At 52.0% G+C, this 21,679-nt stretch overlaps 2 protein-coding genes and 6 non-coding genes across 8 annotated transcripts; 4 read left to right on the top strand and 4 right to left on the bottom strand.

Annotated features, from left to right (window-relative positions):
• Positions 1 to 168: 168 nt before the first annotated feature.
• LOC102419271 (histone H2A type 1-H) lies at positions 169 to 570 on the top strand. Its single transcript, XM_014447923.2, has one exon. It carries the CDS (start codon positions 169 to 171, stop codon positions 553 to 555), a length of 387 nt encoding a protein of 128 aa, XP_014303409.1. The 3' UTR covers positions 556 to 570.
• Positions 571 to 5,745: 5,175 nt separating this feature from the next.
• TRNAT-AGU lies at positions 5,746 to 5,819 on the top strand. Its single transcript has one exon. It is a non-coding gene; the product is annotated as a tRNA-Thr (tRNA).
• Positions 5,820 to 9,734: 3,915 nt separating this feature from the next.
• Positions 9,735 to 9,808, bottom strand: TRNAI-AAU. The gene has a single exon. It is a non-coding gene; the product is annotated as a tRNA-Ile (tRNA).
• Positions 9,809 to 10,634: 826 nt separating this feature from the next.
• TRNAV-CAC lies at positions 10,635 to 10,707 on the bottom strand. Its single transcript has one exon. It is a non-coding gene; the product is annotated as a tRNA-Val (tRNA).
• Positions 10,708 to 11,894: 1,187 nt separating this feature from the next.
• On the bottom strand, positions 11,895 to 11,977 carry TRNAL-UAA. Its single transcript has one exon. It is a non-coding gene; the product is annotated as a tRNA-Leu (tRNA).
• Positions 11,978 to 13,442: 1,465 nt separating this feature from the next.
• On the top strand, positions 13,443 to 13,515 carry TRNAV-AAC. The gene has a single exon. It is a non-coding gene; the product is annotated as a tRNA-Val (tRNA).
• Positions 13,516 to 14,316: 801 nt separating this feature from the next.
• Positions 14,317 to 14,390, bottom strand: TRNAI-AAU. Its single transcript has one exon. It is a non-coding gene; the product is annotated as a tRNA-Ile (tRNA).
• Positions 14,391 to 14,814: 424 nt separating this feature from the next.
• Positions 14,815 to 21,099, top strand: PRSS16 (serine protease 16). The gene is made up of 12 exons (XM_006105830.3): positions 14,815 to 14,884; positions 14,960 to 15,120; positions 16,009 to 16,108; positions 16,203 to 16,332; positions 17,476 to 17,599; positions 17,837 to 17,914; positions 18,003 to 18,050; positions 18,630 to 18,920; positions 19,673 to 19,814; positions 20,262 to 20,441; positions 20,520 to 20,665; positions 20,784 to 21,099. The coding sequence occupies exons 1-12, from the start codon at positions 14,815 to 14,817 to the stop codon at positions 20,850 to 20,852; spliced, it is 1,539 nt and encodes a 512-aa protein (XP_006105892.3). The 3' UTR covers positions 20,853 to 21,099.
• The last annotated feature ends 580 nt before the right edge of the window (positions 21,100 to 21,679 follow it).

The raw sequence follows: 21,679 nt of genomic DNA on the forward strand, positions 1-21,679 counted from the left end.
CTGCCCAATCAGAGCGCCAGAATCCCAAACTCGCACGCTCACTGGTTTAGGTGAAGCTGAAACCTGAACCAATGACACAGCTGCCTCTTCGCGCCACAAACGTTTATAAAAAGTGCCGCCCGCGCACTTTCACTTTTGCAGCCACTTGCAGTGAAGTTTGCAGCCAGAATGTCCGGCCGCGGGAAGCAGGGCGGCAAGGCGCGCGCCAAGGCCAAGACGCGGTCCTCGCGGGCCGGGCTGCAGTTCCCCGTGGGCCGCGTGCACCGGCTGCTCCGCAAGGGCAACTACGCCGAGCGCGTCGGGGCGGGCGCGCCCGTGTACCTGGCGGCCGTGCTGGAGTACCTGACGGCCGAGATCCTGGAGCTGGCGGGCAACGCGGCCCGCGACAACAAGAAGACGCGCATCATCCCGCGCCACCTGCAGCTGGCCATCCGCAACGACGAGGAGCTCAACAAGCTGCTGGGCAAGGTGACCATCGCGCAGGGCGGCGTGCTGCCCAACATCCAGGCCGTGCTGCTGCCCAAGAAGACCGAGAGCCACCACAAGGCCAAGTAAGGAGAAAGCAGGTTAGGAACCTGGACAACAAAGGCTCTTTTCAGAGCCACTTACACTTTCAGAAAAAGCTGGAACGGGTAACTTGTCCTATTCTCCCGGCAGGAGTTTCCATTTTAGCATTTAACTCCAATGGAAGTTAAAGTTTGATTTGTTGATTTAAAACATGCGGGCGTTCCTGAAACCCACGTGGGTAAATTCCTGGCCCTGTTTCTTTGGGACAGCTGTGTTCATGCCCTGAATTCCAGCAGGTGAGGGTACAGCGAGGAATGCAACTTTGGGAATTGCCTGCCTGCGAACCCAGGTGGGGGAAAACAAATAGGCCTAATGCCGCTATTTAGATAGGGAAAAAGTGGAGGTAAACGCTTTAGGTAAAGGCGCTACATGACCAGAGCCCTACCTAAACTGAGGAAAGGAATGAGCCCAGCAGATGTTAGGGGAAGAGGACTCCAAAGAGGTGAAAATGCAAAGGCCTTAACAGGAAATGTGTTTGGCCCTTGGGAACAGTCCGTGAGGCTATGAAGTCAAAGGTGGGCGTGGGGGTGAAATGGGACCATAAATATAGGATTTTGTGGGGTGTGTAAATTATGCCCAAGTATTTAGCTCGGTCGGTGTGGCTCCGTGGTAGAGCATTGACCTATGAACCAGGAGGTCACAGTTCTATTCCTGGTCAGGGCACATGCCCGGGTTGTGTCCCCCGTGTGGGGCGTGCAGGAGGCAGCCAATCCATGATTCTCATCATCGATGCTTCTATCTCTCCCTTCCTCTCTGAAACCAATAAATATTGAATAAAGTAAAAATTAACATTAATCCTGATCTCTGACATAATAAATTTGATAATACAAATTAGCTATGGAATGCAACCCACTTTTAAAAAAAAACACATCAGAGAAATAGTATTAATGTTAGCATGTGGTTTACAGACTGAAAGATTTGAGAGGAAATGGTTTGTAATTCAATACATAGATCCATTTGTTGCTTGTCTTTGCAGAAAGCCTGTGAGTAAAACGATAACATACAACAGACCCCTCCACACACAGAAACACGGTGATGCAATGAGGCAAGTTGGGTTGTGTGGAAGCAGGTGCTGAGATGGAGTTTGAAGTGGAAAATGATTATCAGGTCCCCAAATCTGTGAAGGGAGGAGTGTCAGACTGACACCGGCCAGATAAACATGGGGAGCTCTGGAGCCAGTATTGTCTGTTAAGAGGTGCCCCCACATTAGCGCTGTCCCTGGACCAGCCCTTACCTCCCCACATCCCCCGTCACTGGATGTGGGAAGGACAGGGAAGGAGCTGTCTGCACTTGGCCGGTGAGTCTTTCCTTCAGGGGGAAGTCTGGGCACTGCATTCGAATCCCTGAAACAGGTACATTAACATGAGTAGAAAGACCAACATGGTGCCCTAGCTGGTTTGGTTCAGTGGATAGCTCGTCGGCCTGTGGACTGTAAAGGTCCCGGGTTCGATTACAGTTAAGGGCAAATGCCCAGTTTGTGGGGTCGATCCCTGGTAGGGGGCGTGCAGGAGGCCGCTGATCCATGATTCTCTCTCATCACTGATGTTTCTATATCTCTTCCTAACTCTCCGAAGTCAATCAAAATATATATTAAAGGTCAACGTGGAGCAATGTCTATATTGGCCCTTTTTTAAAAAATATATTTTTATCTCCACACTGGGGATCGAGCCCACAACCTAGGAATCGAACCGTGATCTCCCTCTTGGTTCCTAGATCACTGAGCCACACAGGCAAATCGCAAACAAAAGGATCCCCAGTTTGTCTTGGGGGGGGGGGGAGGGAATCCTGTGGTCACTGGTCCCACTGGGGATCAGACCCAGGCCCTTCTGTGTGTAACGCAGACGTGCCAACCGCTGCACTATGGAACCATGCACTCGGTGTTTGTGAGTCAATACAGTAGGAAATGTTTATAATTATTTAACTCAAACATAAATTTGGTGGGTGTTTGGGTTTTTTGGAGCTAAATTCCATTTCCCGTGCATCTCACCGGCACGTAAGTTTGAAATCGCTTCAAATAGAGTCATTGTAAACACGTGAGAAAGAATTATCTAAAGCCATTCTTGACCCTGTGATCGGTTCTATGTCCAGGATTATGTATTCTGAGCGTCCACCGCGCCACGTGCCATGCCCCTGTCAAGGCGCTGCCGCCCGCGGGGCCGCCTCTTAGGTGGCTGGGCCTGCACAGCCCACAGCAGACACCAGGCGCGGGGCCAGTGGTTCCCATAAGCAGAAGCCCCCGCTCCCGGGCTGCCCCGCATGCGGCTGGTCAGCACCGACTGACTGAGGACACTCACTGAATTATGTGGAAGGTATCTGCATTAAGACTCGAGGGAGCCCGGCCGTGTTGCTCAATGATGGAGCGTCGGCCTGTGAGCCAGGAGGTCACGGTTTGATTCTCGGTCAGGGCGCGTGCCCCGGTTGCGGGCCCGATCCCCAAGGAGGGGTCGTGCAGGATGATTCATCATTGATGTTTCTCTCTCCCTCCCCCTTCCTCTCTGAAATCAATAAGAAGATATTAAAAGAGAGAGAGAGAGAGAGAGAAAGATGGGAAGGAATTAAATAGAGGATGCCACCCCAAAATACATGTGCCTCTGGCATTTTGATTATTTTGAATGCGAAGCACTTGAAAACAACAGATTTCTTAAAAAGGCATCCTGTGCAATTATATAAAACTGAGGAGGCTTAGATAACAAGGTGTGGGTGCCACGTGAGCACCCACACATCCTGGACACCCGCACCAGACCAAAGCTTTGGGCCCTGGAAGACACAACTCCAACAGAATGTCACATACAACCAGACGTGCATCTAGGTCTCCAGATGGATCCGTGTCTCGAATGTGAAAAAGAAAACCTATACTTTTTTTTTGAGAGAATATGTATAACCTAGTAACAGGAAGACCTGTTAAGCCTAACCTCAAAAAGTGCAAGTCCTGCCCTAGCGGCTTGGCTCAGTGGATAGAGCACAGGCCTGCGGACTGAAGGGTCACAGGTTTGATGCCAGTCAAAGTGATGAATACCAAGAACCTACAACCAAGAGTACTTTATCCAGCAAAGCTATCATTCAGAATTGAAGGTCAGATAAAGAGCTTCACAGATAAGGAAAAGCTAAAGGAGTTCATCACCACCAAACCAGTATTATATGAAATGCTGAAGGGTATCCTTTAAGAAGAGGAAGAAGAAGAAAAAGGTAAAGATACAAATTATGAACAACAATTACACATCTATCAACAAGTGAATCTAAGAATCAAGTGAATAAATAATCTGATGTACAGAATGAACTGATGATTATAATAGAATCAGGGACATAGAAAGGGAATGGACTGACTATTCTTGGGGGGGAAGGGGAGTGGGAGATGCGGGAAGAGACTGGACAAAAATCGTGCACCTATGGATGAGGACAGTGGGTGGGGAGTGAGGGCGGAGGGTGAGGCGGGAACGGAGGAGGGGAGTTATGGGGGGGAAAAAGAGGAACAAATGTAATAATCTGAACAATAAAGATTTAATTTAAAAAAAAGAAGAAGAATAAGACATCAGCCTCAGTAAGCGCGGGCAAACGATAGCGTGAATGTGCTGAAGCTGCACCTCGACGGCTAAGCAGACGCTCCACGTCTTTAAAGAACGTGAACACAACCCTTAAAAGGCAACGATGAGACTCCTCACTCCCACCTCCTCGATTACGAAGTCGGAAGCGGGACAACGAGAGCCGGGCAGGCTGGAGGGACACGCGGAGGCGGCGGCGGGTGGACAGCGGAGAACACACGGGAACTGCCCCTTCTGCTCCTGCCTGTGTATCCACGCGGCCCTCACACAAGCGCATAGGGGGCTGGCCGGCGCGGTCACCTGCGGCATCGGGACCAGGGCCTGTGCGTCCATCCCTGGGACCGGATGCCTCTGTGTGTCCATCTCTGGGACCGGGGCCTCTGTGCGTCCATCCCTGGGACCTGGGTCCTGTGCGTCCATCCCTGGGACCGGGGCCCCTGTGCGTCCATCCCTAGGACAGGATGCCTCTGTGCGTACATCCCTGGGACCCGGGGCCTGTGCGTCCATCCCTGGGACCGGGGCCTCTGTGCGTCCATCTCTGAGACCGGATGCCTCTGTGTGTCCATCCCTGGGCCCCGGGGCCTGTGCGTCCATCCCTGGGACCCGGGGCCTGTGCGTCAATCACTGGAGACCGGGCAGGGAAGACGCCGGGGGCCAACACGGGCCTGCGCGCAGCAGCCAGAGCAGTGATGTGGTGTCCACAGGGCAACTTGGGTGGATATTAAAGTCACAGTGTTTTTCTGAAAGACATAAGAGTAGATACTATAGCGAATGTATCATGTGTGTACACAAAACAAAAATGTCACCTTTGTAAAAAAATAAAAAATACGTGTGATCAACTTGATGCCATCAGCCCAGGAGCAAGGCCGCTTGTGGGGACAGGCAGGGTCCGTGGAGCAGGACAGGTCGGTCCACCCTCCGCCCGGCTTCACGGTCTCCGAGGACAGGAGCCAAGTCAGCACCAGGCGCGGGACAAGCTGTGCCCCACGACGTTCCGCCCGCGACCCCAGCGCGGAGCGGAGCCCCGGCTGGGCCTGCACCGAGGGGCCTGGCGGCGCCCGGCTCGGGCGGGGCGGGAGCAGGGGCTGCGGTCCCCTCGGCATCCCCGTCACCAGCTGTGGGAGCGGGAGGCGCAGGGCGGCCTTGCGGGGGCAGGGAGTTCGCTCCGCAGGTGGCGCCGTGGGCTCGGTCACCGGACCACAGCGGAACTGGTTTGGGGTTTGGAAACCAAATGTTACTCTTGCTTTCTTGACCCTCCATAGAACACAGACTCTGCAGAGGACGATTCTGTTGTGTTTGCTGTTCCGGCTCCAGTGCCTGGAAAAGTCCCTGAGACGCGGGAGTGGCTCCACGGCATTAACAGACACAAATTTAAAATGTGCTGCAATCTCCGGTATTTCCTCTAGATGGCGATGGTCTCCACGGAATAGGAATTTCATTTCCATTTAAAATCATTTTTAAAAAACATTGCAGTACAGAATGCATTTTTTTAAAAATGTTGATGTTTCTGCTTTAGAACGAATTCAGAAATACTGACAGTCATAAAATCTCTGTCATAAAATCAGGTAGGTCTGGCAAATTGTTACATTTCACAGAAAAAGTTACAAATATGATATAACTGAACATTTACCTAAAAGGGGGCCCTGTGGCTTAGCTGGTCAAAGCGCCTGTCTAGTAAACAGGAGATCCTGGGTTCGAATCCCAGCGGGGCCTTCTTATTTGGTTTTGTATTTTCAATAGTGTACATACCATTAAATAAGTTACAGAGGCATGGAGGCATTTATATAGCTGATTGGCCCTGTATTGAATTGTTACTTCAATTGTAGAAGGTCTCTTGACAGATAATTGCATCACCGTATGAGGGATTGGCATGAAGAGAAAAATGAATAAGTTTTCTGTAGTTGGTAGAAAGCGATGGGTTTCAAAAGCAAGGAAAGTAACGGCAAAAATAAATGAATGGGAGTACCTCCAACTAAACCACTTCTGCACAGAAAAAGAAACCATCAAAAAGCAGAAAGGCAAACAACTAAACGGGAGAAGATATTTGCAAACAGTTCCTCAGATGATAGGCAATTATCCAAAAGATATAAAGAACTCATACCCCTCTTCTGGGTATCCACATAAAAAAATTAAAAACATTTATTTGTAAAGATATATATGCCCCTATGTTCATTGCAGCATTGTTCATGGTGGCCAAGACATAGAAACTGAAGTATCCTTCGATGGGTGGTTGGATAAAGACGTGGTGCATGTATACAGTGCAATACTACCCAGGCATAAGAAAGGATAAAATACTGCCTTTTGTGACAACACGGGTGTGTATTTTTTAATTTTAGAGAAAGAGGAAGGGAGAGGGAGGAAGAGAAACATCAATGCAAAAGAGAAACATTAATCATTGAGATTTTCAAGCTAAGCAAAATAAGTCAGACAGAAAAGGACAAGGAAAATGATGTCACTCATATGTGGCATATAAAGCAACACATGGACAAACAAAACAAACTCCTAGACAAAGACAACAGAATGGTGGTTGCCAGAGGGGAAGGGGTTGGGTAGATAAAGAGGGTAAGGAGCCAAATATGTGGTGATGGAAGGAGACTAGACTCAGTGGTGAGCACACAATGCGATGTACACGTGATATGTTACAGAATTGCACACCTGAAACATAATGTATTAACCAATGTCACCCCAGTGTATTTAATTTTATTAAAAAATGAAAACAAGAAAGTAATGGGTTAGCTGATGGATGATTGGTAAAACTGGAATGTGAACTGAGCAATAATCATGTAAAGTTCTGTCTTGGAAGTTCAATCTTGGGTCTCAACCTGTGACAACCAACATTGTTAGCTACTAAAAAATGAAAATTCAACCCAGTAAATTTAAAGATTTCACTGGCTTTATTGAATCAGGACAGCATCCCATCCAGTACATAGGAAGGTGCTTCGAGTTGTACAAAATGGAAGGCTTTATAGGCAGAATGAGGGTGGGACGAGGAAATTAAAAGAGTGGGTTATATCAAGCCATGTCACCGTGCCTTAGGGCAGTGGTTCTCAACCTTCCTAATGCCTCGACCCTTTAATACAGTTCCTCATGCTGTGGTGACCCCCAATTTCATCATTGTTACAAATTGAACATAATTAAAGCATAGTGATTAATCACAAAAACAATATGTAATTATATCTGTGTTTTCCGATGGTCTTAGGCAACCCCTGAGAAAGGGTCGTTTGACCCCCAAAGGGGTCGCGACCCACAGGCTGAGAACCGGTGCCTTAGGGGAAGGCAGGGGGTCTTTTCAGGCAGGTGACCTCACTAGTGCTGACCAGGAAACTCCAGACTGATTGGTATGAAATCCCTCTCCTGGGTATTAAGCCCTGATGGGGCTCAGCACAAGAGGCTCCATTTAGGGCCTGTTCTTTGTTAACACAGGTCAATCATGGAGTCTGGTTGTTGGCATGCAAAGAATTAATAAGCTATCTATAACATTTGGTGTGGAGTCAGTCTCATTTCTGAGAACAAGTAAGAACACACTGGTGAAATTTATACTCACCATTTGGGGTCCCTACAACCAAAAACCGTCATATTTCTGAGTGCAAGGGGGCAATTAAAGCTCAAATTGTTTTTGTTGGCACCGGATAGTTAACATTTCACAGGCACCATTTACAGAGGCATGTGGGGGGAACAAGATAACAGTGAGGAATCCTCATTATGTCTACATGTATTTTGTCTAATTAGACATCTTGAGGAAATAAATCACAAATAGATGATCACATTTTTTAAAAATTAAATCTTTATTGTTGAACGTATTGTATATGTTCCCCTTTGCCTCCATTGACCATGTCTATCCCGCCCCTCCCCCACCCTGGGCCTTCACCGCCCTATTGTCTGTGTCCATGGGTTGTGCATATATGCATACAAGGTCTTTGGTTAATCTCTTCCCACCCACCCACCCCTTAATCTGCCACCAGTGGATTTTATGTACCTTCCTTAGGTTTTCTCCTCTGATTCTAATGTATAAACCGAATGGCAAAACTACTACTAGCTAGAGCATTTTCTCAATCCTTTGAGATTTTGCTACCGGGTCCAGCCCTCAGCTTTGGCTCAAATAAACTCTTTAAAACATTCTTTAGGCTTGGAATTTCTTTCATCAATATAAACAAACAAAAAAGCTTCAAGCAAACAGATAACCATTTAAAAATTAAAAAAATATCTGGCAGTTTATTGAGTTGCCTTGTTATTTAAGCGACAGAAATCTGGTTTTTACTGATTTATCTATTGATTTACATTCTAGAACTAGTAGAACGTTTTTATCAGAGAATTGCATCTCAAGAGCAATCCTCAGTATGTCTGCTGGCGCTTGGTCTAAAACTGTCTTTGGGTTGGCGGTTTCCCCGGTTTGCATGCCCCAGAAGCAACCCAGATTCCTGTTAGCAGCGTTATGTTTGTTCTGCAAGTCTGACTTTCATCAGCTATTTCACTTTAGAGAATTATGGGCAATAAATTAATGACAACCATTTAAAATCTTGTGTCATCTGGGCTCATGGACACAGACAATAGGGCAGTGGGGGGGGGGGGGGCTGGAGGTGGTCAATGAGGGGGAGGGACATATGTAATATTTTCAACAATAAATAATTATTAAAAAATAAAAAAAACCTTGTGTCATCTGTACAGAGTTATTTTACTTCCAGGCTTCCCTGAAGGCATGTGCAGCGAAGCGAACACAGGGCTGAACGCGTCACGGAAAAGCGTCCCAGCAGCTGCTCCTGGGCCCAGGGCCCCGGGGGCCTCACCTGCCGGTCCTTCTGCCCTTGAACTCGGCAGGTTCATAACTTAACGTGCAATGGAGTACGAAGGGCCTTTTATTCATATCTGGATGTTTCCCGGCGCTGCCTGTGAGCTGGTCTTTGTCCCTCGCCTGGAGGAGGCAGCACCCCGCAAGCAACGCGAGCCCCGCCCTCCTGGGTTCGTGGAGCACCCATGGGTTCCCGGCTGAGGGTTACGGACCTCCTTGTGTATCCCGGATCGGCCGTGTCCTCTCCATAGTGCGCCCGCGCTCGTCAGCCAGACGAGCAGTGAGATGGTGCTGGGGGGCGGAGGGGCGGGGCGGGGGGTGACAGCGGGCGAGGAGGGCAGCAGGCGGAGGAGCCGGGCCATCCTGCCCCATCGCGCACCCACCTTTGTCTCAAATCTCAAATCCTGGGAGGAAAGGATCAGAGGTCACTGCGGGTTGAGCTCCGCGTGAGGTTGCAGAAAAACAAAACAAAAAACAAAGCACTAAACCCCGCCTCCGGAAGCCGCAGGCAGGAACCTGCCACCCTCACACCGTGGGCGTTCAAGGGGGGTCTTCCTCCAGCTATCGCACCCCTCGCGTCCAGCTCCGCACAGACGGTGCAAGGGATCCTCTAGGCCCCGTTTCCCTGACCCCTAAATGCGCCCGCCTGGCCGCGTCCCGTGTTCTCTCCAACCTCTCCATTCTAGCTCCCCTGTTATTTCTCAGACAAAAACAAAAAAAGAACCTGACAAATCTTATCGCCCAGCGGTGGTGATCTGAGCAATGTCTGTAATCAGATGTGAGCAGAGCCCACTATGAGGTAGATATAAAATTTAAAATGAAACTGGAAAAGAACTCATAGCTGGCCCGTACGGGGATCGAACCCGCGACCTTGGCGTTATTAGCACCACGCTCTAACCAACTGAGCTAACCGGCCGCCCGGAGAATGCGCGCTCACTTAGCCTTTGTAAAGTCATAGGAGACTCGTCAGTGTGTTCTTTTTTAACAAAAGGTTAAGAAATGTTCTCTTTCCTACAAAGAGAAAAGAGCCAGCCGAGGTGCGGACGCGGAGGAACGTGCTCCTCCCGGGAAACTTGGAATTGCTCTAACCGAGAAAACTCGCGGAGGCGCGGGTCCGGCGCTGCAGTGCGGAGCGTCCGACACGCGGTGGCGCCCGAGTGCGGCGGGGATCCACGGGGCGGGAAGACCGTGCGACCGTGTCTCAGAGCCCGCGACCGGTTCCCAGGAACAAGGACCCCCAAACCCACGACCATCGGCGTCCAGGGTCAGGGCTGTTGTCTGAACCGGGAGAAACGCCGAGACCGCAGGGGAGATGCCCCTCCCAACCGGGCCTGACCGGTGTCCACGGGGTGGGGCCCGCGCAGCCCTCATCCCTGCGTCTCCTCTGCTCCCTTTCTTGGTTGGACCCTACGATGCTCCCATGTTTTCTCTGCTTTCCTACCCCGTGTTGCGTCTGCAGTGAATGGACCCCCTACATGCAGCTGTCTACGTGCTGGGCGATCTTAGGCACTGACGTATGGGCCATGGAGAGCTTCCCTATGCGGCGTGTAACTTCCACCTCCGCTTACACGGAACCTCCTGGGTTGGCATCTCCCTGGCTTTGCGTAATTTTGGAAATTTGTGCGGAACCCCAGTGACTCCGCGGGTGTCTTAGGATAACGCCTGCTTTCCAAAAAGGAGCAAGCGTACGGACTCTGAGCTCTGTAACTTATAAATGTCGAAATAGCATTTTGGGAAAATTATGTTTCCGCCCGGTTTCGAACCGGGGACCTTTCGCGTGTGAGGCGAACGTGATAACCACTACACTACGGAAACAACTGCCTAGTGGCGGTGGTGCCCCTCCCATCCAGAACAGAGGAGACTGCCTGAGTGGCCTGGGTCTGCCACAGCCTTGTATAGAAAATGCACATTGTTGTGGATTTCCCCCCTTTTTAAATTTTATTTCAAATTTATAAAGACAAAGACTTATAACCAAGCAAAGGCTTGACCCAGGGATCAAAATATTACACAAATTCCAGGCACTAAAAGCTAAGAAAGCATCCTGGAGAATTTTCGTGTGTGAATTAATGATATTCCCCCCTTCCTCACCCCCCCCCCCCCCCCAGTTTTATTGAGCTATAATCTACACATAGCACTGTATAAGTGATCCAGGGTTCAAGGACAAAGTGGGACCCATGAGGAGGTGAGCTACACATAAGAAATGCATGATTTGGGCAATTTATACTAAAAGAAGCCGGGCAAGTTTGAGTAGGAATGGATCTTACGGGGATAGAATTAAAGTGAAAAGAATATAAAGTTGAATCAAATCAAATTACTTGGCGTAGTCCTACTAGGCAGAGATAGTTGATTTAATATTTTAACTCAAGGGCCGGGGGACATCTCTATTTTTTTATTAATTACAAATTATAACCAATTCTTAATTAATTGGCTATAATTAAGAATAATTAATTATATTTTTAATTACAATTAAGAATATAATTATTATATTAAGTTTCCAGATTTTAATAACTCTAAAAATAACTGCATAATGCAAAAGTAGTATAAACATGCTGTACAGTTATAGTGCACATGAAAGCAAACTATGACAACAATAACACAAAACATAAGAGTGAGTAAACTTCTCACCTACACAGGACCAGCACGATGTTATCTGAAGGCAGGCATTAATTGTAGCTGTATATTAAGATATCCTAGGGAAAGCACTAAAAATTGTTTTAAAAGACATAAATGTTAAAGTGATAGTGGAGAAAAAAATCCAAATCATGGAAAAATGCTCATATATTTCAAATACAAGAGAAAAGATTTTAAAGGAAACAAAAGGATACAGAAAATTTAGATTTTAATAAGGAGATGTCAGTAACTATGTTACATATTAATTACCTAAACCCATCAATTATAGACAGCCATTGGAATGACTAAATTAAGGCTCAACTAGAAACTGGCCTAGTATTGCAGAAGGAATTCATCCTTTTCCCCGCATAAAAGACCTACTCCAACCAACCTACCGGGAGTGGGGTTCGAACCCACGCGGACAAACATCCATTGGATCTTAAGTCCAACGCCTTAACCACTCGGCCATCCCGGTGGCTGAGGCAGACTTTTGTGTTAAGTCTTACCAAGTTAGTACTAATTAGAACTGCTAGTTCTTGCAAGGTTATGAATAAGTTTGTGAAGCTATTTGCTCCTTAGGCAACAGGGAAGGACATTCGGTGCCCTGCACCCCCCAGGTGGTCAAAAGAAAGTGAGCCCAACCTGCTCGGGAAAGATGGCCCTGGAGCAACGGTTCACCCGGCGCAGGCGCAGGGAGGTCGGCTGAGGACCAAGCTCCAATAGCACAAGTACATGCGGTGATACTGTGCAATCTTTCAAACTGTAAGAAGGTTTGGAAAATTCGTCACACAATATCGGCCCTTTTTATTCATTGACACCGAAGCCCAAGAGGCCTTTGGATGGAAATGGAAATTGTCATGTTCGTCTTGGAACAGTTGATTCTTCCCTACCCGTCACCTGCAGGTTAAGTCTAAGCTCCTACAGTGGAGGGTCCCCCGAGCCCCGGCCCGGCCCATGCGTGTTACTTACTCCCCGGGACGTGAATTTCCGCGAGGAGGAGGAGGAGGAGGAGGAGGAGGAGGAGGAGGAGGAGGAGGGAAGACAAGCTCGGGTTCACCCCTGGAATGGGCGCTCTCAGACCCACTCCCGCTCTGCGCCAGGCTCGCCCAGCGCAGGCCCCTGATCTCCCTTCCGCGGCCCTTCCGCCCCCTCAGGTGTGTTTACGTCACATCACTCCCCCCAGCAAGTGTTTCCTGCCCCCGAAGACTGAAGGGACGCCCGTCTGCTGTGAGAAATCCTGTGACTTTCATTCCGGGCATCCACCTGATTGTGCCTAAGTCACTACACACAAACTTACACGACAGTCGGCATGGCGCCTTTGGGGACACGCACTTTTCTCTCTGCTCTCCTCCGGGGGGGGGGGGGGCGGTCAGCCTCAGGCGCTAGTGGGAGGCAGGTGGCCTGGGGCCCTGGAGATGGGGTGTCTCACCAAGAAGAGTCGGGTGAGCCTAGAGGTCACCTTCCTGCTGTGGGACGTTGCGGGACTTAAGACACGAGCGCACACGTCCCAGGTGGGTGACGTGAGACAGAGAACAGAACAGAAGTGTGACGCCGGATGGACCGGCTCGCGGCCCCTCCCCACCCCTCGCGGGCACACTGGGCCCCGGCCACCCCCTCCCCAGGTCCTGGCCGAGTCCTCTGGGCTCGGCAGCTTCTACAGGATAATCGCAGTCACCGGGAGATGGGGACGGGAGTGAGCGCAGACGTGCCAAGATGATTCTTGAAATTTCCCAGGCGCCCGAGTTCCCCAGTCCGGGGCGCGGACCGTCACGGAGAGCTCAGCTCCGACGCTGTGGAGGCCAAGGGTCTGGGTGTGGAAGGAAATCAGTGTCTGAACAACAAAAAACAAGACAAAACAAAAGAAAAAAACTTCATGGAAAGGATAAAGTCACGGTTAATTCTTACTTATTTGGAAATGCAAAGAAGGATATGGCAAGCCTGTTTCCGTAGTGTAGTGGTTATCACGTTCGCCTAACACGCGAAAGGTCCCCGGTTCGAAACCGGGCGGAAACAACTTTTTTACCTTTTCTGAGTTTTACAGTAAAGACGCTCTACATGGCAAGTTTTAAAATAGAGCTCACCGCGCATAACTAAGTATCTCTGAATTGATGCACAAAGTTCAAAATAGAAATCGTGTTTTATTACCCAGTTGTGAACTCCATACATTGCAGGGCCTTTCTCCATCTCTGCCGTGACCCACCCTCAGCCTGTCCTTAACTCCGTCTTTGCTGTTCCTTCCGTCATTGAACTGAAAGGCAAAGGGGTCTAAGAGATAAAACTGGTATTTTTAATATACATGACTTGGATATGGAAGGAAGGAAGGAAGGAAGGAAGGAAGGAAGGAAGGAAGGAAGGAAGGAAGGAAGGAAGGAAGGAGAAGAAGAAAGGAAGAAAAGGAAAAAAGGGAAAGAAAATATGTATGTGTCTGATTGTGATGGTTTTAACCATAAAAAGTACCGCTGCCGACAGAGCTGAAGAGGAGCAGGTGAGGAGACAGCAGGTAGATGAAGCATAAACGACTCGCGGAGACTCGTGGCGCTCAGAGTCCGGGGCCGCCCCTGCTCGTGTGCCCGCATCCTCTTTACTAAAACGTCTGTGGGAGGCTTTATGCCACTTTTTCCTCAAGTCGGGTTTTTTCTTTTTTTTCGTTTTTCCTTCCTTTGAAGAAGGGGACAAGGAACGTTGGTGTCACAGCTGAAGATTAAGAAAATGAAGCCAACATTTAATCCCGGTCTTACATGGGGAGGGGGGGGCTATTTCCCACGTGTGAGGTGCTGCAGCCAAATCACGTTGAGGAAGAGAAAAACAGGTCCCTGGCCCGTACGGGGATCGAACCCGCGACCTTGGCGTTATTAGCACCACGCTCTAACCAACTGAGCTAACCGGCCAGCTGCGCGGAGAGCCGCTTTTGCTTAAGAAAATAAAAAGTTTGCTGACATTCTTGCGTGCTTAGAACTGAAGGTCTCTTTCCTCTTTCCAAAGCAGACTTTCTTTAGCTCGTTTTAACGACGACTGAAGGGCGAGAGGGGAAACGGAAGCTCAGCGAGGAGAACTGAGGGCCAAGGCCCGGGAGACCGGGGGGCGAGAGGGGAGAGAGCCAGGAACAGAGGGAGGGAGGACGCTGGAATCCAGGTGCGGCCTCGCCAGCTCCGGACGCAGACTCGGGCGTCCCTGCCCCGCGTAGGTGGGTCCTACGGACGCTTGACCAGGAGACGCGTCTGCAGAGAAACCCGAGCTCCTGGGCTATAAACCTCCAGGCCAGCCCGGGGGCAGGATGGAGCGGCCTGGCGCCTCCCGCCGAGGATGGGCAGCATGGCGCTGGGCCCTGCGCTGTGGCTGGGCGCTCTGCTCCTGGCTTCCCTCGGGGGGGCCTCGGCTCCAGGTAGGAGGAGCCCGGGGTTCAGGCAGGGGCTCCGAAGGGGGCTCGGCTGAACGCTGTCCCCTCTGGGCCCCGCAGCCTCGCTCCTCAGGCGCCTCGGCGAGCACATGCGGCGTTTCCAGGAGAGCTCCGTCCTGGGCCAGAGTCCGGGCCCGGGGGTGGCGGCCCGCCCCAGAGAGGGGTGGCTGGAGCAGCCCCTGGACCCCTTCAATGCGTCTGACCAGAGGTCCTTCCTTCAGGTGAGGTCGGGGCGGGAGCCCACTGTCTGCCCGGCCCTCTCCTCCCCTCTCTCCTCCGTCCCTCAGCCTCTGCGTCCTCTCTCCCTCCCTCAGCCCCCCCCGCCCCATGTCCTTCAGAATGAACCCTAAAACCACCACCAGTCTGGATGTGTGCAGACTTGGCTGACTTTGGAACCAGCCCTGGCTCACACCCTGACGGTATCTCCTGACTGAACACCCTCCCCCTTCCCACACCTGCTCTGTACAGCCTCCCAGGTCCTCTCACCTCGGGGCTCTGCCCGATCCACCCGCACGTGTTACTTATTCTACAATCATGAACACAGCAGGTGCCTCCCATGTGCTCACCACTACACTTGACCCTGGGATATGAGAGAGAAAAAGACCAAAATATCTGCTCTTGTAGGTCTTACACTCTAGGTGAGAGGACAACGGGAGGGAAATGAACCCATAAACAAGCCTGGTTCAGACACTGCGAAGTGTAGGAAGAGCGACCCCCTAGGGCAGCAGTTCTCAACCTGTGGGTCGCGACTCCTTTTGGGGGTCGAACGACCCTTTCACAGGGGTCGCCTAAGACCATGGAAAACACATATATAATTACATATTGTTTTTGTGATTAATCACTCTGCTTTAATTATGTTCAATTTGTAACAATGAAAATACATCCTGCATGTCAGATATTTACATTACGATTCCTAACAGTAGCAACATTACAGTGATGAAGTAGCAACGAAAATAATTTTATGGTTGGGGGTCACCACAACATGAGGAACTGTATTAAAGGGTCGCGGCTTTAGGAAGGTTGAGAACCACTGAAAGACTGGGAGGAACAGGGAATAGAGAAGAGAGGTCAGACGCTCACAATCCCGTTTCTTCCTCATCCACCCTCAGCGGTACTGGATAAGCGACCAGCACTGGGCCAGACGGGATGGACCCGTATTCCTGCATCTGGGGGGCGAGGGCAGCCTCGGGCCGGGCTCAGTGATGAGAGGTGAGAAGCAAGGGCGGGAGAGAGGGAGCTGGTGGCCGGGGGAGGGCTGCGAGGGCGTCACCCGCCTCACACGCCCCTTCCACCCTCTTCACAGGGCACCCTGCAGCCCTGGCCCCAGCCTTGGGGGCCCTGGTGATAGGCCTGGAACACAGGTTTTATGGCCTGAGCATACCTGCTGGGGGCCTGAACATGGCCCAGCTCCGCTTCTTGTCCAGCCGCCATGCGTACGTTGGGATGGGGAAAGGGTTTGGGGTCATGGGACTAGAGATGCTCCCCTGCCTGAACTGACCTTGAGTCTTTGGTTCATGGCTGTTGTTGTTTTTCTGCCTTTCAGTGTCTTATTCCCTTTCCATCTCTGGGTCTCTGTCCCTCTCCATCTCTTTCTTTCTCATACCTTGTCTTCTCTCATCTCGTCTCACTATGATGACTGGTCCACACGACCTGGCCTCCTCTCTGAAGGTCAGTCTCCTCACTGGCCTTCAGTCCATGCTCCCGATGAAGCCAGAGTGATTGGTAGGGCGCAATCCCAACCACCACTCTCGCTGCCTCAGAGCCCTCACCTCTGTCATCTCATCACAGTAAAGTGCCGTCTTCACCGTGGCCCTGAGGTTTGGCTGGCTCTGGCCCTGTCCCTCTCTGACCTCCACTTCCTCACACTCATAGGGCTCCACTGCCCAGGCATCCTTGCTGTTCCCCACACATCCAGGCTCAGCTGTCTTGAGCCTCTGAGCCCTCCCCCTGGGCTCCCCCCGCCCCAGATGTTGCATATTCCCCTCCCCTCCTTTGGGGCACCCTACTCCGCCTGCAACCCCTGATCTGACCCCTCACCTGCTCTGTTCTCCACACACGTGTCTGGAATGCTCTCCTTTCTCTGTCTTACCCTTGTCTCTGTCTGTCTGTGTCCCTCTGCGTTACTCCCTATCTTCCAATCTTTTCACAAACTTACCCGGTTTCTCACTGCAGTGGGGTGGCCCCGACTGCAAACTGGTTCAGGAAGGTTCGGGCGGGAAGAAAGCACTTAGAACAGACAAGAGGAGGTCAGACCGCCCCGGCATCGCTTCTGTGCCCCCTGCCCCGTGCCCTCACCCACCAGCCAGGACACCTCTGCCTGAGGACCCCCTTCTCTATTGGTCTGGTTTCCGCCCGCCCTGCCCGAGGCTTTCCTCGCCCGCTACTGGGAAGCAGGAGCGCGGAGGCTCCCCAGGGGCCTCCCCGGGGGCCACTTCCGGACGTGGATGCGCGGGTGACGCCTTCGGAAACACTTCCTGAGGAAGGAGCCCTGGCTCCCGGCCAGGCACCCCTGCCCCGTCCAGATAGAGGGGTGCCCCAGGGATTGCAGAGGTGACCGACGCCTCCCTTCGCCCCAGGCTGGCCGACGTGGTCTCCGCGCGCCTCGCGCTCTCCCGCCTTCACAACGTCTCCTCTTCCAGCCGCTGGGTCTGCTTCGGAGGCTCCTATGCCGGCTCCCTGGCCGCCTGGGCGCGGCTGAAGGTCCCGGGACCCCTCTGGGCGGACACGGGGGGTGGGGTGGACTCGGGGTCCCCATCTCAGGGGACAGGAACACCCTCTCCCACACCCTCTCCCCCCAGAAGGGCTCTCCACAGCCGTCTCCACAGGGTCCGGTGCACAGGGAGAGGGGCTCGCCTAGGGCCACGCGAGGCGAGCGAGCACAGGGCGGAAGATCGGGGGTCCCAGCCCCCGCCCGCCTGACAACCCCCTCCCCCCCAGTTCCCGCATCTTCTCTTCGCCGCGGTCGCCTCCTCGGCCCCGGTGCGGGCCGTGCTGGATTTCTCCGCCTACAACGAGGTGAGGATGCGGGCGGGGCCCGGGGGGAGCAGGGTCTCAGCGTCCGGGTCCCTGATGCGCCTCTTCTCCTCCGGCGGTCGGACCACAGGTGGTGTCCAGGAGCCTCACGAACACGGCGATCGGCGGGTCCCCGGAAGTAGGAGTGGGCCCGTCCCTGGGGGCTGGAGAGGGGAGGCGGCCTTCAAATTGGGGCCAGGGGGGAAAGTGCAGCCAGCTCGGCGCCGGGGTCTGGGGAGGTGGGACCCCGAGAGATGCTCGGACCCTAGGAGGCTGGCGCGGAGGAGGGGCCAGGACCTCCGATGAGAAGAGCTTCAACGGGGGCGGGGCTGGTGTGGGCGGGGCCCTAGAAGAGTGGACCTATCAGGAGGTGAAGCTCGGTGTGGGGCGGGGCCTGAAGAGAGTGGACCCTATCAGGAGGTGAGGCTCAGTGTGGGGCGGGGCCTGGAGAGAGTCAACCTATAGGAGGTGAGGCTCAGTGTGGGGCGGGGCCTGAAGAGAGTCGACCTATCAGAAGGTGAGGCTCAGTGTGGGGCGGGGCCTGAAGGGTGGACCCTATAGGAGGTGAGGCTCAGTGTGGGGCGGGGCCTGAAGGGTGGACCCTATAGGAGGTGAGGCTCAGTGTGGGCATTCGGGAGCTCAGGAGGATGCTGGTCCTGGAAGAGACAGGCCGGGCCCAGGCCCTGCTCTCCGTCGACAAAACCTTTCTTCCCCGCAGTGCCGGGCGGCGGTGTCCACGGCCTTCGCGGAGGTGGAGCGGCGGTTGCGCGCGGGAGAGGAGGCCCGCACGGCTCTGAGGGCGGAGCTGGGCGCCTGCTCGTCCCTGGGCCGCGCGGAGGACCGGGAGGAGCTGCTGGGGGCGCTGCAGGCGCTGGTGGGGGGCGCAGTGCAGTATGACGGGCAGGCGGGGGCGCCGCTGAGCGTGCGGCAGCTCTGCGGACTCCTGCTCGAGGGCAGGCGCAATGGCAGCCGCCCTGTGCCCTACCACGGGCTGCGTCGGGCGGTGCAGGTGAGCTCCCCATAGCACGGTGGGAGAGTCCATAGACAAGGGCTCCGCCCACCCCGCTGTGCAGTCTTGGGCAGCCTTGAACCCTTTCCGAGCCTTATTTTCTGCACCTGTCAAATGCGGATGACACAGGGCCCTGGGGAGGTGAAGTGAAGGGGGGCCTGCGATGGGCTCACACACGATGCAAAATTAGCAACTAGGCTATCTGTCCTGTCTGTCTTGTTTTGTCTTATTCTCGGCGCCTGCAACAGGGTCTGGCACACAGCAAGTGTCAATTAGTATTTAGACTTGAAAGAAAAAATATAGGTAGCCCTGAGCACAGAGTTCTTCTGAAGCCCAGAACCCCCATCTTCGAATCCACAGTTGCGATCCAGCCGTTAATTAAACAGCGCTATCTGCACAGGGAGCTGTGTGAAGTGTTTCACATGTATTATTCCAATGAATTCTCACAGTAGTTCTGGAGATCGGCACTGTTACTACCCCCGCTTACAGAGGAGAAAACTGGGGTCCAAGATAGTATCACTCGCCCAAGGCCTCACAGATAATAGGTCCCAGTCATCTAGTCCCTGAGCCGCTAACCCACAGGGACCCAGACACCCACCCCTCTGACCACTGACTCCCAGGAGAACTCAGGCACCCCCCTTCTGACTTCTCACCTTTGACTTTTAGGGACCTAAGCTGCCAGACCCTGGCTTGCAGGTGGGAGGGGAGACATTTATGAATGTATGTGTGTGAGTATGTATATTGTCCCTCAGGTTGTCATGCACAGCCTGGGCCAGAGGTGTTTAAGCTTTTCCCGAGCAGAGACATTGGCACAGCTGAGGGTCACAGAACCCCAAGTGTCCGGCGTGGGTGACCGGCAGTGGTTGTACCAGACATGTACTGAGTTCGGCTTCTGTGAGTGCCTGGCCCAACCCTCCTCTGATAACCTTTAAAAAAAAAGCCTATTGAAGTGATAGGTGATGGGCAATAAGCATTTATTTGTGATCAATAAGAATACCTGCATGAGAAGTGCTGATTCAGGCAGAAACTTAAATAGTTTTCCAATTATGAGACAAAGGCAATGGTTATTTATGAGAAAGGAAAGGGAACAATTACATCAACAGAAGGAAGGCATTTATTTCTATTGGTCCAGATAAGCTAACATAGTACATGAGCATTCTAAACGTTTTAATTTTCAGCCCATCACAGCCCTGTCGTTCTGGGCCATCACTGTCCGGTGTGGGAGGTGCCTCTCCCACAGGGCTGTGAATTCATTGGTCATTGTGGGGAGAGCTCAGCGATAACTGAAGGAGGCTGGGGGTGGGGCTTATACCCCACACTTACAGATAGCTCCCTCCGCAGATGTCACCTGTGAGGACCCCACCTGTCCTTTCTCCAGACTCCCCGCACTGCCCTCCCAGCTGGAGCTGTGTGAGCAGGTGTTTGGGCTTTCAACCTGGTCCACAGTCCAGGCTGTGGCTCAGACCAACTCCTACTACGGTGGCCAGACCCCAGTGGCTACCCAGGTGCTGTTCGTGAATGGTGAGTATGCCATCAGAACCTGACCTCAAAGTCTCCAGCAGGCCCCAGCTCAGCACACCATTTCCCCTTTCTTCCCAGGGGATATGGACCCCTGGCATGTGCTGAGTGTCACGCAGGACTTGGGGCCCTCCGTGTCAGCCCTTCTCATCCCCAATGCCTCTCACTGCTTGGATATGGCACCTGAGCAGCCCTCAGACACCCCCAGCCTCCGCCTAGGGCGCCAGGTAAGAGGACAACAAAAAGCCCTGGGTGATTTACATTTTCATTTGCATACTAATGTGCATGCTCCTGCCCTCACTAGTACTGGGATCTGACTTTCAAAATTCTTCCACCTCTTTACAGAGCATCTTGCAGCAGCTGCAGACCTGGCTCAAGCTGGCAAAGAAGAGCTTGGTTAGGGGTGGGGTCTGAGCCCAGCACCCTCGCCACTCCCTGCAGCCGACCTCAGACCAGGACATATTTGTTCACTGGACAGGAGAAAGCAGCATGTTTAAGAAGAGGAAATTCCCAGCACCTGTTCCACATATAACTGACTTGTGTATGCAACCATCCTCACTCCCAGCTAAAACAGCTCTGTTACAGACAAGAAGTTCTGCAAATATAACTGGGTGATTATTCTCATTGTGGATGTCGGTATTTTAATGGCAAATGTCAGAGAAATGTCGCTATTCATGCTGGTGCCCTCCCCCCACTAATCAGATTCTGGCTCACATTCTGCTCTGCTGCCAGGCGGGCGCCTTGTGCAGGTCTCTCTCTGGCCCTCAGGCCCTGCCCTGCCTGCTTCCTGCTCTGCTCATTAAAAGGCATCCTTAAGAAATGGAAAGACAAGTGAAAGAGTGAGTGAAAACGTGCATAATACACATATCTGACAAAGGACTTGGGTCCAGATTTTTTAAAGAAATCCCAGAAGCCAATAATAAAAAGATGAGTGAATGGCAAATGGACAAAGCACTTGAATAAGCACTTCAATTTAAAAAATACATGTATAGGTCTGCTGATGAACTAATCTGTGTGTCATTGAAATCTCCTTACCTAAGGGCTACTCCAGCTCAATAAAAGATTGGAGCGGCCTGAGCATCGGTGGAAGTCCTTCTGGACTTGCCTGCCTGGTCCCCCAATATTTCAAAATTAAAAAATAAATAAATAAAATAAAAAATAAATACCTGTATAAAAAAAACAAAGAAAAAAATACATGTATGGTCAATAAGCAGACCAAAAAGATGCCCAACCTGTTTAGT

This window comes from Myotis lucifugus, unplaced genomic scaffold (genome assembly GCF_000147115.1).
Source record: "Myotis lucifugus unplaced genomic scaffold, Myoluc2.0 scaffold_728, whole genome shotgun sequence".
Taxonomy (NCBI): Eukaryota; Metazoa; Chordata; class Mammalia; order Chiroptera; family Vespertilionidae; genus Myotis; species Myotis lucifugus.

Excerpts from the sequence above, each read along its gene's own strand:
- PRSS16 (XM_006105830.3), top strand. The coding sequence starts at position 14,815 with ATGGCGCTGGGCCCTGCGCTGTGGCTGGGCGCTCTGCTCCTGGCTTCC. Across the intron at positions 16,109-16,202 it reads GCCGGGCTCAGTGATGAGAG|GGCACCCTGCAGCCCTGGCC; the intron begins GTGAGAAGCAAG and ends CCCTCTTCACAG. Across the intron at positions 20,666-20,783 it reads GCCTCCGCCTAGGGCGCCAG|AGCATCTTGCAGCAGCTGCA; the intron begins GTAAGAGGACAA and ends ACCTCTTTACAG.
- LOC102419271 (XM_014447923.2), top strand. The coding sequence starts at position 169 with ATGTCCGGCCGCGGGAAGCAGGGCGGCAAGGCGCGCGCCAAGGCCAAG.